The following is a 15,885-nucleotide window of genomic DNA, read 5'->3' as shown; positions in this document are numbered from 1 at the left end:
AGAGTGAAGGCATCAGGAACAGAGATCTGGGAATGTAGCCTGAAGGGCCTGCTGCAAAAATAAGGAATCACATGATTTAGAGACCTCAGGCAAATCGTGAATTCTCCTCTATAATGGGTTTATGTCCATTTTACAGTGAAAAGCATTCCCAAGCTCTAGAAGAAAAAAAAAATCATGTAAAATCCAATACCATTTTCTGTGGCTTTGAGTAACCCTGGCACAGGTTCCCGTAGGGTCCTAAATAGCACACTGAAAGGGACCCAAGCGGAAGGAGAGACATTTGCCAGCTCTGAACTCGGGCCAGTTGCCATTCTTTTTGCCCCTGTTCCTGAACTGTTCAGGTTTGGGGAAGGAGGTGAGAAGCTGGATGATAAGCACCGATTCTATCTGCAGTGTATACAGTATTGAATATTGTAGCAATGCACTATGCTGAATTATAGCAGGTTCCTACTAGAACATGCAGTGTGTCTTCAGTATGTGCTTCTGAAATCAGCACCTGGAACTTTTATGTGACTGATTTCTGCCATATTCCATGTGCTCATACTGTCCTCATTGTAAAAAGATGTGTAATGAATACGTAAGTATTTTTCTGATGGAAGTTGCTTAAATTCTTGTGAGATTTAGACCCATTTTAAGTATTTTCAGTTTTGTTTTATGTAACCACAAATTTGTTTCAGGCACCAAAGTAGCTATTTGGATGAGTAATTTTCTTCTTAAAGTCAACAGCAGGCTTTTTAATCCTCAAATATACTTTAAGAGTTTAGAATAACAGGAATGCAAGTTAGAAATAATTCCTGTTTTCCAAAGTAATTGTTGTTGAATTGTATCTAATCACTGTGCTCCAGTGATTTTGATGTGGCCAGAACTCATTGCCAGGAATCATTCTGCAATGAGTGAGAAGATAAAGATGGTTGGTTTTGGTTCGAAGGAGATCACGTATTTCATGTAGGGGGCTTGGAGTTTAAGGAGCAGGAGAAATTCGGTTAGCTGTAGCTTTTAAACAGTTGCGTGTGAGAGTTTATACCCTGGACCAGAGGTCTTGGAATACATGGGAGCATGTGGGTGTTAGAAGCGGCAGCACAGGCTGCACTTAAGAGCTTTACTCTCCTTGATAGCCTACTTTTCCCTCTCAGACGTCAGCCCGAACATCATTCTGTTTCATTCATTCATCAAACAGTAGTGATTAGCCACCGTAAGGCACAAGCTGTACTGAGTGCTGGACCTCTGGTAGTGAAGCAGCCAGCCTCTTCTCATGGAGCCAGACAGCCTGAGTTTGAGTCCCTGCTGCACCTTGGTAACACTGGGCAGTTTACCTAACTCCTCAGGGCCTTCTGAGCCTCAGTTTTCACATCTGTAAAATGAAGGACTAATAGAACTAATAGGCTTGTGAGTATTACATGAGTTAATAGTAGGAAACAACTTAGAGTGGCTCCTGGCATATTTTAAATGCTATATATGCATTTGCTTTTATTGTTACTATTATTGTAGTCATGGCTTCGGTTACAAATGTAAATACCCTGGGCCCTAGGTAATGGGAATATCTAAATGTTTAAATAGATGCTGTTTAAATAGAGCTAAATGACTACATGTAAATGTTGACTCCCTCGACTAATCTCCCCTTCTCTTTACTCACAGTAATTGTCAGCATGGAAGGATTGTGTTGTTTTCAGATTAGCTCATTTTAAAGGAAACATGCTTGAGAATATCTAGTTCTTTGTATTCTGTTGTCATTGTAATAATTCCCTTCGCTTTCTCTCCTTTTCTGTACACATCCATTGTGCTTTTGTCTGTTTTATTTTTTCCAGCCTTCCAACATATTCTTTACAATGGATGACGTGATCAAGGTTGGAGACTTTGGATTAGTGACGGCAATGGACCAGGATGAGGAGGAGCAGGTGGTTCTGACCCCAATGCCAGCATACCCCCGGCACACAGGACAAGTCGGGACCAAACTGTATATGAGCCCAGAACAGGTGAGGGGTTTTCCTTTCTTTCTTCATTAAAAACAGATTTTTAGCTCGCATGACCGCAAGCTAGATAATGCCCCATGAGTCCCCATCTATGTTCTACTTAAAATACCCAATAAAATAAAAAATGAAACATATGAAGACTGGTTGTAGTGTTGCACAGCTAGGGGGCAGTTTCTATAACTTGAATTGAGGATGGATTAAAAACACACACTCAATGCATAAAACATGCTCACCCTCTGAACCAGAACCCGACAGCAACCAGAAATTTATAAAGAGACTTTGAACCCCTCCCAAACTTAACCCCAGTTCACCTTGTGTAAACTAGGAACTGTTTTCAAAGAAGCTAGAGCCAGAGGTACTATACTGAGCTGCCCTCTATCGTAATTCACGGGCAACTTCCAGAATGTACTGTGGCAGGAGATAAAGGTAGATAGGCTGGAAAATCTTGCCTGTGGGATGCTGAGTCTCCACCAGAACAGCGCAGAGACTGGGAGAGCAGTGGGAGCAGGCTGCCTGGAGAGCTTCAGAATAGCCTGCCCAGCCACCATCAGGCTATTGGCATGCACAGGCTTATTTATGCTTAGGTCAGCCATTCTGACTTTTTGTTTTCAGTGTTGTGGGAGGGGAACAAGCTCTTCCACTGGGTCTTGAGAAAAGCATTTCAAGGATCCATGAAGGGGAGATTGTGGTGCGGCATGGTTTATTTGTGACAAAATCAAAGAATTTCCCTTCCTGGCTTCCCCATGTCCCACCTCCCTCCTTCCCACCATGGAAAAAGTCTCACCTTTCTTCAGCAGGGCCAAAATAAAACCCAGTGCCTAGAGTTTCTGCTTCATAGTCCTTTGGAGCCCACGCAGTCTGCCGAGGGCCCCAGGTGGCCACTAGACCTGTGTGGTTGCGTAGTTGCATGCTCCTGGGCAGGAGAGAACATGGACAAAGGGGGTAAATGCGGGTCACAGAGAGAGAGAGAGAGAGAGCGCTTTGTTCTCCTGAGGTTTTAACAAGGAGCTTTTTCAAAATAACCAATGAACTTCCCGAGGTTCTGTGGGCTTCTGATGGGTACAGTGATCCATTTCCTAGGTTAGACTGACAGGCCTCTAGGGTCAAGCCCTCCCCCTGCGTGATTTTGACTTTACTGGGCACGTGCTTATCTCCCCTGCTCTCCCTCCCACACACCATCCAGTCCTGGAGAAGGGAAGGGAGGAGGAGTATGAATCCCCTTGGAGGGAAATGCCGATTCCTTGGGGCATGAGGCTGTAGCTTCCTGGGAAGCATAACAATGTCCAACTTCCCTTGCTCTCTTCCTCTCAATAGCTAGCTAATAACGGCAACACGAGTACCTGTTTATACATGTGAATATGATCGAGAACCCAAGAGTTTTCCTTACAAGATTTTATTTATCACTATTTGCTTATTAGAGATAAAACGGAAATTTTATAAAATTTTATTTAGTTAATAGCAATATTAAATCTATCTTTCCCTAAAGATATTTTTGTGATAAATATTTCCCCAAACAAAAAAGCATTGGTGAGAAGAGCGATATTGGTTTACATTTTAACAAATCTCTTTAGTACCTGACTTAAAAGAGCTGGATTCTCCTGTCTGTTTTTGCATTCAATTTGTTGCAATGTGTTATTTTGTGTGAAGTGAATGAAGACATGTGACCTCATACAATTATGTAGTTGGAAAGGGAGGAATGTTTTAATAGCATTTTCAGGTAATTGTGGGTATTCCTCTTTGATGGTGCATCAGAACTCAATAAGTGGTAGTTCCTTAAAGGTCATTTGCCCTGTGGAATCCAAAACCATACGTATCATTGAACATTTTCTACTCTGTTAAATACCCTTAGTTCGTTTTGCATTTTTTTAATACTCACCTGAGGATTTAGAGAGAGGGGAAGGGAGAAGGAGAGAGAGAGAGAGAGAAGCATCAATGTGAGAGAGAAACATTGATCAGTTCCCTCCCGCACGAGCCCTGACTGGGGATCGAAACTGCTACCTAGGTATGTACCCTGACCAGGAATCGATCCCATGACCCTCCGTGCACGGGGTAATGCTCCAACCAGCTGAGCCACACCAGTCAGGGCTCACTTTGCATTTTGAATGGATCCTTTACCCATGCATGGAAGCTAGATGAAAAATATACTAGGCCTCATTTATAGTTGGTAGTTGGTATTTGAACATTTATTAATAAATTAAAATAAGATATACTTTTGTTATTGCGGAAATTGGGGTACCGTCTTCCCCAGTGGGTGCTGGGGGTGGGGTCCTTATGATATCTTAAGAGAAAGAATTTTCTGAGATTCACATGGGAGGATGAGTGGTTTTTATTTTGCAAGGAATTACTTATTTGTATTTCTGAACTCCCATTTCCCTTAGTCCAATTATAGAAGAAGTGTAGCTGGGGCTTCAGTAGAGCTAGAAGCGAAGCCAGTGTTCAGAGTTTCTGTTCCGTGTTGCAGGCAGGTCTGGTTCAGCATCAGGCTAGTTAGAGTCCATTTGTCCATTGTGGGGGGAGGGGGGTGTTCACATGGCCATGGCCCTTGTGGGTAAATGCAGGGGAGCAAGGGTGAGAGAGCCCTACAAGCCAGGTGTGAAGCACAACATGCCAAGAGCAACCAAGAGAGTGAGAGAGCGAACTCCTTTATTTAGGGTATTAAATATCCCAAATCTCAAGCCTTTGCAGTGGCCACGCCCATTCTGGACAATGACCTGTTCCCAGGTGTGACTGACAAGCAAGTACCTTCCCGACAGCACCTCAGCTGTACTGGGCATGGGTCTGGTCCCCTCCCTGTCCGATCCCTTCCCGCAGCGATCTGCAGGGAATAGACCAGTGGCTCCCTGGGGAGTGCACAGCTTTAGCTTCTTGGTGAAGCTGCCCAAATGACAGGCCTGTAACAACTGCCCCCCTCCTTTGCTCTTTCCCTATTATTAATAATTAGTTTAATTACAATGGAATCACTTTAATTTCAGATTTCTAGACCATAAATGTGTTTGAACACAAAACTTGTGAATGTTTTGCTGTAATCACTGTGCAGTGAAAAAAGATGATAGTGGTTTGTTTTGATTTACGTTTGTGTTTCTGTTTTGGCTAGCTGGAAATTTAAAACACCTTCCTAAGTAACTATTGGGTGAATAAAAATGCTCATGCAAAGTATTAAGAAAAAAGTGAAAGAAATGAAAAAGTATTGAAGTTCACAGGAAGTTATCAACATTCTATTTGGAGATATATTTATTTTAAAGTCTTCATTATATAAACACACTGCTGCCTAAGTGACTTAGCATTCTGCTCGGTAGGAGGAGCTGCAGGATGTTAAACAGGAATGGGAACTCATACTGGTGAAACAACAGCATTATGGTAGATTTTAAGTTTTAAATAAAAAAGATAATCCTTTCTAGCCAATCTACTTAAAAAGGAGAAACCTCAAGTAAATTTAGAAATTAAAAATGAACACCCCCCCCCCAGGCATGTTACTTTTACCTTCCTCACTCCTAAGCTCCAAGGGCCCTTTCTCTGCCTCTATAACTTGTTTCTTGAGCCCATTTCTTCTACCTCTGAGATAACTCCCCCATGCACAAACCTCTGTCCACATTTCCATCTCTCCTAGGGTGGGTGGAATCAGTTAGGGCCATCAACTGGGAGTGAACACTTACTGCCAGTGGCTTTTCATGAAGGCGTGTTAGTTTATGTTCTCCACATATCATACGGGGATGTCTTTTTCTCTGTACCTGGTAAGCTCTGTTGAATCTATTTTCTTTGCCTGTTTTCCAAGCCCCAGGGGTAAGAGGTAAGTGGTGAGAGGAAGGTGACACAGCTGGTGCTGACTTTGAGTCTGATGTTCTGTGTTCTGTGAGCACAGGGGCAGGCCGCTTGTGAGAATAACCTGGAGACAGGTAGCAAGTGCTGTTGGAGAGGAGGTTGTGGAGGGTTTGTCATCCAGGCTCCTACCTGTGACTCCCTCCTGCAGTGAGGAAATGCTGGTGTGGTGCCGTTCCCAGAGTAACACCCTTCTTTATTTTGCCAAATGTCAAGTTACAGGCCTGAAGCAAATTTCACAAATACAAGGCTTCTGCTGAGTCCCCCAAGGTCACCTAAATTTGAATGAGGCTTTGCTTCAGAGTGTTTGGGTTGTAATTCTTGTGTTCATTTTAACAAATAAGTATTTATTGAGGGCCTTCTCTATACTTAGCCCAGGGCTGGATGGTGGGAATACAAAAGAAATAGGCTCCTTCCCTGCAGGACTTCATCTCTGGCTGTGAATAGGAAATATGCACATGAAACATGCAACTAGGAATGCAGGGTAGTCCATAATTAAGTGCCCTAATGAGGGTGACGCAGTTGATTAGTGGTTTGGAGTAATGAAGATTTTCTCATAAAAATGGGTGAGCACTAAGATGGTTAGAAATGAGAGATCTGCTGTAGATAGTGTTCACTTTGAAAAACCTCACCTCAGGGTAGTGGAGCAGCTTTTACTGCTCCCACAAACCTCTCTAGCTGCCGGGCCTGCCTGGCTGATGCATATCTCAGGCCGGGTCCCTTCTGTGATGCTGACTAAGTTAATTACTCCCGCTGCCGAGAGTTGAAGAAAAGAGGCTTGTGAGGTTATTAACCCTTTGCTGACAGTCTATACCTAAACAAGTGACTACGTCAGCTCTGGGATTCACCAGTGCCATATTATCAAGTGTACTTTCTCTGTTAATCGTTTTCTAATATTTCTTCTTTATGTGTGATTTCAGATTCACGGAAACAGCTACTCTCATAAAGTGGACATCTTCTCGTTAGGCCTCATTCTGTTTGAGCTGTTGTACCCATTTGGCACACAGATGGAGAGAGTCAGGGTAAGTTCTCCCACCTCAGAAAAGGGGGAAAAAGGAAATATTCTTAATTTACAAAAGAATTTAAACAGGAAGTTATTCTTAATACCAGCAGATTAATTAACTACAAGTGACGGAGCTGTACAGGGAGAATTTGCAGGCAATTCACTTCCATTTAAAGCTCAGTCTTCAGAAATTGTTCAGTTGAATTTTTTTGGTTCCTTGTTGTTACTAAAACCTCGTACTGAGTAACTGTATTAAGTGCAAAGCAAGGGGAACCACACGGAGGTGGTGGGTGGCAGCACTGGTTGGTCACAGGAGAATATTCCGGAAGACAAGAGGCCACACACACATACACTTAAAAGCTGGCAAAGTAAGCGTAATTAATTTTTTCCTCTCAAACTGTGGCTTTTAGAAAGACAGCACTGAAGTCTTTTGCAGGTACGCCTCGGCCTGTTCTCCCCCACCCTTCGTTAGTGGTCACCCTCAGCTTTCCTGGCTGCTGTCCCTGGCACTTGCTTCCATAGTCCCTAAACTTAGGCCATCATCAGCATTTCTTCGTTGGTGTTAGATCTCATCTGTTGACTCCTGGCCGCAGGAGAAGAGGGTGTAGGTCTTACATACGGCCAGAGGACGGTATCTTCTAGCCATGAGGACCTGCCGAGATGAGTCGATTTCAGAACACCCCGAAAGCTTCCAGGCAGGGATATTAAGCAGGCCCAGTAGATGTAAAGGGTCAGGAATCATGGCACCAAAGGGCCCTATTAAGAATGTAAAAATACAGTCTACAGGATGGGAGAAAATATTTGTGAATCATGTACCTGATAAAGTCCTATATCCAGCATATATAAAGAACTAGTACAATTTGACAATAGAAAGACAACTAAATTAAAAAATGAGCAAAGGACTTAAATAGACATTTCTCCAAAGAAGGTTTACAAATGGGCAGTAAGCGTATTACTATTCGTTAGGGAAATACAAATCAAAGCCACAATGGGACACTAATTCACACCAAATAGGACGGGTATAGTAAGTGTTGGCAAGGATGTGGAGAAAGGGGCACCCTCGTACATTGCTGGTGGGAATTTAAAATGGCACAGCTGCTGTGGAAAACAATTTGATAGTTACTCAAAAAGTTAAACGTAGACTTACATGTGACTCAGCAGTTTCACCCCTAGGTATATACCCAGGAGAAATGAAAACATGTTCACAAAAAATGTGTACACAGATGTTCATAGTAGCATTTTCATAATAGCCAGAAAGTGGAAACAACCCAATGAGCTGATGAATGGCAAAACAAAGTGTGCGGGACCCATTCAGTGGAATGTTATTCAGCCATAAAAAGGAAAGCAGTGGGTGTGGGGCGGAAGGGGTCAGTGGGGGGAAAGGGGACATCTGTAATATTTTGAACAATAAAAAAAAGAGAGAGAGGAAAAATAAAATGCTTAGAGATGAAAATAAATAAAAAGGAATGAAGTACTGATCTGTGCTACAACACAGATGAACCTTGAAAACGTTGTGCTAAGTGAAAAAAACAGACACAAGAGACCAGTATTTTATGATTTCATTTATATGAAATATCCAGAATAGGCAAATCCATAGAGAGAAAATAGATTAGTAGTTCCCAGGGGCTGGGCGGGTAGAAGGAGATGGAGTGACTGCGTAATGGGTCTGAGGTTTCTTTCTGGGTGATGGAAATGTTCTGGAATTAGATAGTGGTGGTGGTTGTACAACATATGAATAGAATAGAAACCACTGAGTTATATACTTTAAATGGTTGAGATGGTGAATTTTATTTATGTGAATTTTATTTCAATTAGAAATGTAAAAAACAACAACGCATATTGTTGTGTAAGAAAGTTTTGGTTAAATGAAGTCAATATTTCTCTTGACCGTGCAGATATTGTTCTATGCTAGATCAAATGTACTCTGACTTTTTCTTTCTGATGCAATTCTTTTCTCAGAATTGCCTTTTCTCGATTGCTTAGTTTTCTATCGACCTTGGTTGTAATTTTTAACTAATGTTCAAAATCTGTCACATATCAAACAATATTTTCTCAGTACTTCAATATAGCTTATTTATCTACCTATCACTAGGGAAAGTGGGTAGTAAGCAGGCAGATAGATAGATAGATAGATAGATAGATAGATAGATAGATAGATAGACAGACAGACAGACAGACAGACAGATAGATAATAGATTGATAGGTAGATGATAGATATGTTCATTTTTTTTTTCTGGAGTCTTCTTCTGAAAGCCTTTGCCTTTCAGTCTGTTCTGATCCTCCCTGGACCTTCTGTAAATTGTCAGCCAAGGACGCACTTCCTACCCTCCTGGCCAGGACCCTTTATTTGCTGGATTCCATGTTTCCCCCTTTTTCTTGCATTACTCTCTTATTTTGCTGGAGCACATTCTGCAATAAGTTCCTCAGAAGGAATATGTGAGAGATACATTTTTAGAGTTCTCAAATATGTGAAAATGTGTTTTTCCCCCCATCCTCACACATAATTGAAGTTGGCCAGGTTCCAGTTCTAGATTGGAAATAATTCCCCTCAGAATGCTGAGGGCATCGACTCATGTAGCTACAGCGCTACTGTCGCAAAGCTATACCGACCGATCTGATGCCTGACTTGTTTATATGGATTTGTTTGACCTGTATTATTTTTCTTTCTGGAAGCTTTTAGACTTTACCTTTATCAGTACTGTTAGGAAACTTAGTCCTTTCATTACTGTGTTCAATACTTGGTGGATTCTTTCAGTTAAAAGATATGAATCCTTCGGTTCTAATAAATGTCTTGTATTTTTTGATAAGTTCTTCTCCAGTTTTTCTGTTTCCTTTTCTTGGAACCCCTGACTTAATCTTATAAACACCTATTATTTTTTTTCTCCTATTTTCATCTTCCTGTCTTTTTATACTGTCCTTTGCAAGAGTTCCTTAACTTGTTATTCCAACTTTTCTAATTACTTTTTCATTTTGACCATCCAATTTTTATTGTCCAAGATTGTTCCTTTTTAATAGCACTTTACTCTTTTTACATGGATTTAGCATCTTTATTTATCTCTGAGCATCTCAGTTATGTGGGTGTGTATTAAATTTTCTTATCCCTGTATTGTCTCTTTCCTCTGGGTTTTTAATTTTTTTTAAATTAATATAGAGCCACAGGAAGCTGCAAATGTAATACAGAGAGAGTCAGTGTGCCCCTCACCAGTTTCTCGTAATGGTTACATCTTACATAGTTACAGGGCAGTGTCAACACCAGGAGTTGATGTGGGTACAGTGTGTGTGTAGCTCCATGTTCTTTTACCTCAGGTATAGATTTGTGTGAGTGCCACTGCAGTGTGCACACAGGACAGGACTGTTCCATCACCATAGAAATTCCCTCCTGCTACCCTTTGTAGTCACACTTCCCTCCGTGCCCAGATCGCTAACTCGCTAACTCGGGGTTTTCAATGGTTTTTTCTCACGTTGGTAATCCTGAGCCATTCATTCACACTTAAGAATAGGGCTCTGAAATGGAGCCTGGGACGGACTTCACTGTGAGGGCTGCGATTCAGTTCCTACGTTGGGGTGTGGTGGGGAACCCCCCACATGTCAGCATCTGCAGACCTTTCCTCCAGAACATGCTCTCCAGAGAGGTGGCTTCGCTGTATCTGAGAAGAGTGGGCGGTGGGGGCCGCTCTCCGCCTCCTCCTGCTGTTCCTGCCTACAGCACACACCTTTCCTCTACTGAGCGACCCTGAGTCTGGACTTTTCTTGGTTTACTTTCTACAGAAAATAAACCTCGCCTGTTTATATGCAGATGTATCCCTCCACGTACACGCTTTCAGATCGTCTGCCCCGTGTTCATCGGCCGCGTGGCTTCCCTTCCTCTCTTCTGCTAAAGTAGTTGCTATGCTTCTATCCTCTTTATGTCTCCCAGAAATTTGACTTTTCTTCCAGTGCACTCATCTTTATAGACATACATTTTACATTCTCTGCACTTGTTTTAGTGCAAATGTTTACTGAAAATGTAGTAGAAAATCTGCCATGATTAGCCACAATTTCTCTGAAGTTCTCTAGTGAATGTAAAGCAGACCATTCAGTGATTTGAGCAAGGTCCTTTTTAAACTCATTTTTATTGAGGTACAATTTACATACAATAAAGCACTTTAAGTGTAGAGTTGGATGAGTTTTGAAGAGTTTATATACCCGTGTAATCACCACTACATTCAAAACATAGTACATTTCTATCTCCTGGGAAAGTTTCCTTTGCCCTTTCCCAGTCAGGCCCCTGCCACCATCAGGCAACTGCTCATTGACTTTCTGCCTTTTCTAAGGCCTCATATAAATGGAATCTTTCAAGACAATCTCTTTTGCGTCTGCCTGTTTTGACTCACCAAAAAGTTTTTGAGACTCATTCGTGTTACTCATTGTATCAGTAGGTCATTCATTTTTATCAGTAATATTCCATTGTGTGTATACCACAGTTCTGTACCCATTCACCTATTGAGAAACGTTTATGAATAAAGACACTGTGGATATTTGTGAACAAGTCTTTCTGTAGACATTTTTTCATTTGTCTTGGGCACTTACCAAGGTAGGATTGATAAGCTCTGTGGTAAGGGGTTTAACTTTATAAGGAGGTGCCGTTTTACATTCCCACGCCAGTGCAGGAGAGCTCTGGTTCTTCCACATCCTTGCCAACACTACCTTCAGTCTTCACAGTGTTGGCCATCCTGGAACCTTCATGTGGTGTGAGTTTCCATTTCTCTGATGGCTAGTGACTTCAACCATCCTTTCAAGTCCTTTGCCAGATAATTTGAAGTTCAGTTTATCAGTCTTTTATGCTATGCTTTTTGTTGAAATGACTCTCCATTTTCTCCATTGAATTATGGTCAAGGTCCTTTTTCAATTCTAAGTTTTAGAATAAAAATCTTTGTTTTAAAATGTTATATAGCCCTAGCCAGTTTTGCTCAGTGGTTAGAGCATGGGCCTGTGGACTGAAAGGGTCCTGGGTTCGATTCCAGCCAAGGGTATGCGCCTCAGTTGCAGGCTCGATCCCCAGCCCCATTGGGGCATTTGTGGGAGGCTGCCAGTTGATGTATCTCTTTCACATTGATGTTTCTCTCTCTCTCTTTCTCTCTCCATTCCACTCTCTCTGAAAAGCAATGGAAAAAGTATCCTCAGATGAGGATTATAAATAAATAATAAAATGTTATATAATTAAAATTAATTCAGTGAGTCCAGGCTCAAGCATTTATCTGCACTCAGTTTGGTATGACCTGCCTGTTAGCAAATGAAACCCTCCCTCCTAGGGCCTGCAGCGTAGATTCGGCTAGTTAAGTTTCTGTTTTCTTTTAGTGGGAAGTAACAAATGACAACCTAGTTCTCACTTTTTTTTAAGTACACTCCAGCTTATTTCTCTTTTTTTTATTTTAATTTTTTTATTTTTATTGAATTTATTCGAGTGACATTGGTTGAAAAAATTATGTAGGTTTCAGGTAAACAATTCTATATAATACATCACCTGTATATTGTATTGTGTGCTCACCACCCCAACTTACATCACCTTCCACCACCATTTATCCCCCTTTTACCCTATTCTACCTCCCTCCACCTTTTCCAGTTTATTTCTTAAGAAATCTAAGGCTTATTTGCTTTGTTTCATTTCTAAAAACTGGTTTTTGTCATCATTACAGAAATATGAGGTACTGTGCTAAGTGAGGCACTAAATTACCTCATTTAATTCTCAAACAGCCGTACAGGGTGGGCCCTATTGTGTTTGTTTTGTAGATAAGGAAACTGGAATATAAAGAATAGTAATTGATATGAAAATTTCCCAGAGAGCTTTTAAAAGCTTAATTTTATACTCAGTATTTAGTGTAATTGATTTGGTTTTCTTCACTCAAAAAAAGAAGAAAAGATTCTCCTTTTATCAAGTGCAAAGATATTAGAAGCTGATGGGAAAGGTTCCTCACTGAAGGACACGGTGGCTTCGTCAGGGGCTGGGGTGCCTTTGGTGCAGTGGCCTGCGTTCGGCCGTGGCCGGGAGCGGTGTCTGCGCAGCTCAGGCGTAATTGCACCTGAGCCGCCTCCCGGATTTGGTCCTTGGCCGGCACGTGCTCCTGGGCCCAGGAAGCGCCGGTGTGGTCACATCAGGAAGGCTGCTGATGAGCTCTCCATCTCTTCAGAGTCACCCTTTCTCCTAGGCTGTCCTTTAAAATATCAAAAATACTTTTATGTTTAAATAGATCTATGTATCAAAATAGATTTAAAGATAAGTAACACTTTTCTTTCTTTTTCTGTTCTTTCTTTTTAGATCTTAACTGATGTAAGAGATCTCAGATTTCCACCACTGTTTACTCAGAAATATCCTCGTGAGGTTTGTATAATTCTCATCTTTTATTTTCTTTAGAATCATATTTAGAACTTAAAGGGTCCTTAGCGGTCAGTTCATCAGTTGCCCTGTTTTACTGATGAGGAAGCCAAAGGTCTAGAGAGGAAAGGAACCTGATCCCAGGAACACACAGCTTTTTAACATCAGAGACTGGAGCTCAGCCCAGCCTTGGGCCTGGTCTGTGCTCCGAAGCTGCTGGATCCCTGCAGGGATAGAGTGTTGGACCCTCACAGGGATAGTCAGACACTTACCTCCCCTGCAGGGATAGAGCCCTGTTATTATGCTATTAATTGCTTTATCTTAGTGAATTTGGGAGTGATCTTAAAAACTGGCTGCTTTGGGGGTTGGGGGCCCTAGTTTGTGCTGATTTTATGCTAGAGTTACCCCTCAGAATGATGCAGCACATGGTCAAGAGTGCGGGGAGGGACATTTAGCTGGTCTTGAATGGGAAAAGTTCTGTGTAATGAACCTTTGAAGTTTCTTTTTTCAGCTTTTATTTTTTTTTCCATAAAATATTTAGTCAACAAACATTCATAAATGTATACATTGATGAATCTTGAATTTTCTTAAATAATTAAGTTGAAATAAATTAGACTTACCACAAATTGAAGTCTGTTTATCTTTCAGTGTTATAAGTATAATGAAGGATTGCAGTAGAATGAATTCTGTAATAGAGAGATACACTAACCTAAATGAAATATATTTTACTAAAAATTATTTTGTTATATATTTTGCAAATTTAGTGAATCAATTCCCAAGGTGGCTCATAAGAATATGTTACATTAATAAGGTTCAAAAGTTTTTAAAGGTGTCAGGTGTTGATCTCTGGCGTGGTTATATTTTAATTGAAATTTTTATTGAAATGATTGTACATTTACATGCAGTTGTAAGATGCATTTGTTTTTAAAGTCAGATTATGTCTGTGTTTCAAGGATATGGTTTAAGAGCCAGTATTATATGTTAGATAGCAAACAATTACCCACAATGGGCCATGTTTATGTGGAGCAGGAGCTGGCAGACTGAGCCACAGGCCAAGAGCAGCCTGCTACCCGTTTGCAATGAAGTTTTGGGAATGGCCATGCCCGTTGGTTTACATGTCTGGGCTGCACTTTGTCCTGCAGTGGCAGAGTTGAGAAGTTGCATCAGAAACTGGCTTGCAAACAGTGTGCTTACAGAAAAATGTTGCTGACTCCTGAGTTAGGGGGCTGGTTAGTGGTCTAAACCTGGCCCTTTTATCACAAAACAATGTTTATATTTCAGTATATGATGGTTCACGACATGCTCTCTCCCTCCCCCACGGCACGGCCTGAGGCTACAGACATCATTGAAAACGCTGTATTTGAGGACTTGGAGATCCCAGGAAAAACAGTGCTCAGGCAGAGGTCCCGATCCTTGAGCTCATCTGGAACAAAACATTCGAGACAGTCCAGCGACTCTCATAGCCCTTTGCCAAGCAGTTCGCCTTAAGTTGTGCCTGTGCCCCTAACAGATGGCTCGGAGTGGTCCCTGCTCAGGAACGTGACCTTCCAGAACTGTGGACTGGAGAGCTGGTTCTTTGCTCAGCTTCATTTTGAACTACTTTTTCTAAATCAAACTTAAGCTGAATTTTGGGACATAACCTAATTGAGCCAACTCTTGATTTTTGCTGGCTTCAAGGAGAGAGCTTTCGCTAATTCACGAGGGGTCCTTTTTCTCTGTGGGTCTCCTGAGACTGGCTGGCCACGCTCTGTGGCCCTCGCCTGTTGCCTAGGGAGGTCAGGCAATCTCCCAGATTAAGAGAGAGATATTTTTATAGTACAGAATCATAAACATTCCTACATACAGTATCTATGTTGTTCTAGAAATACGCTTTCTAGAGAGACTGCTGGTTTTGAAACTGATTTCCAAAAGGCTGGCTCCGTTTTTGTCGTCCCTGGTGGGTAAATGGGGAATCTACACTATTTTGGAGGACAAGTAGCACAAATTGCACAGCGGTTTATGTCCATAGCTAGTTTTATAGTGGCATTTGTAACATTAAATAGCTATATTTCTCAGATGGCTCTAGGAAGCATAAGAGCTTTTTGTACTTTACCTCCAAAGAAGCTTTTTATGTAAATTGGTCAAAAGTTCTGGCTTCGGGGTGAGAAAGCAACTGTAGTAAGAAATGAGTCACACGTGCAGTTAACTTCTTCGATTACAGGCTTCAAACCGAATAAAATCCAAGCATCTTATGTGTAATTCTGTAGGGTGGTACTTTCCCAAAACTGATTATAGATAATAGTTTAATCATGTAACGTGGTAACATTTTTATTTTTCACTGTAAATATGTGTGTTTTTTATTTATAAAAATTCTGAACTCAATCCATTTGGGTTGGTGGTATATAGAACGCACTTACGTGTGTTAACTATTGTGACTTCTTTCAAGTCTAAATGATTTAATAAAACTTTTATTAATTATTTATGGTTGACTCTTATTTGGGGGAATTAGCCACCAAATGGTAGTTTTCAAAATTTCAAAATACAATCATACGTCTAAGGAGGGTCATAACCCCACCCTCAAACTCACTCCTAACCTATTCCAAACAAGTGTCTTCGCTGTTATTTTCCAGAGACTTGACCAGGATCAAGTCCTTTTCAAAATTCCCTGGGCTCCTAGTCTAGAGACATTTGCTTAGGCCTACTCTGTGCCTGGACTGGGGACGTGAAGAGGACCCCCCCCCCCCCCCGAAGGGAGACCAGGAGTG

The 15,885-nt window shown here is 41.4% G+C and overlaps 1 protein-coding gene across 1 annotated transcript in view; it reads left to right on the top strand.

Moving 5' to 3' along the window:
• EIF2AK3 (eukaryotic translation initiation factor 2 alpha kinase 3) overlaps window positions 1-15,600 on the top strand; it is a 72,630-nt gene extending 57,030 nt beyond the window's left edge. The window contains exons 14-17 of the mRNA XM_087820687.1: window positions 1,806-1,973; window positions 6,707-6,808; window positions 13,085-13,147; window positions 14,423-15,600. Coding sequence (XP_087676813.1) covers window positions 1,806-1,973; window positions 6,707-6,808; window positions 13,085-13,147; window positions 14,423-14,629 — 540 coding nt within the window. The 3' untranslated portion in view covers window positions 14,630-15,600. The remainder of the gene's footprint in view (window positions 1-1,805; window positions 1,974-6,706; window positions 6,809-13,084; window positions 13,148-14,422) is intronic.
• Window positions 15,601-15,885: the final 285 nt, after the last annotated feature.

This window comes from Miniopterus natalensis, chromosome 9 (genome assembly GCF_054644295.1).
Source record: "Miniopterus natalensis isolate mMinNat1 chromosome 9, mMinNat1.hap1, whole genome shotgun sequence".
Taxonomy (NCBI): Eukaryota; Metazoa; Chordata; class Mammalia; order Chiroptera; family Miniopteridae; genus Miniopterus; species Miniopterus natalensis.
This window is presented reverse-complemented; position numbering and strand designations above follow the sequence as displayed.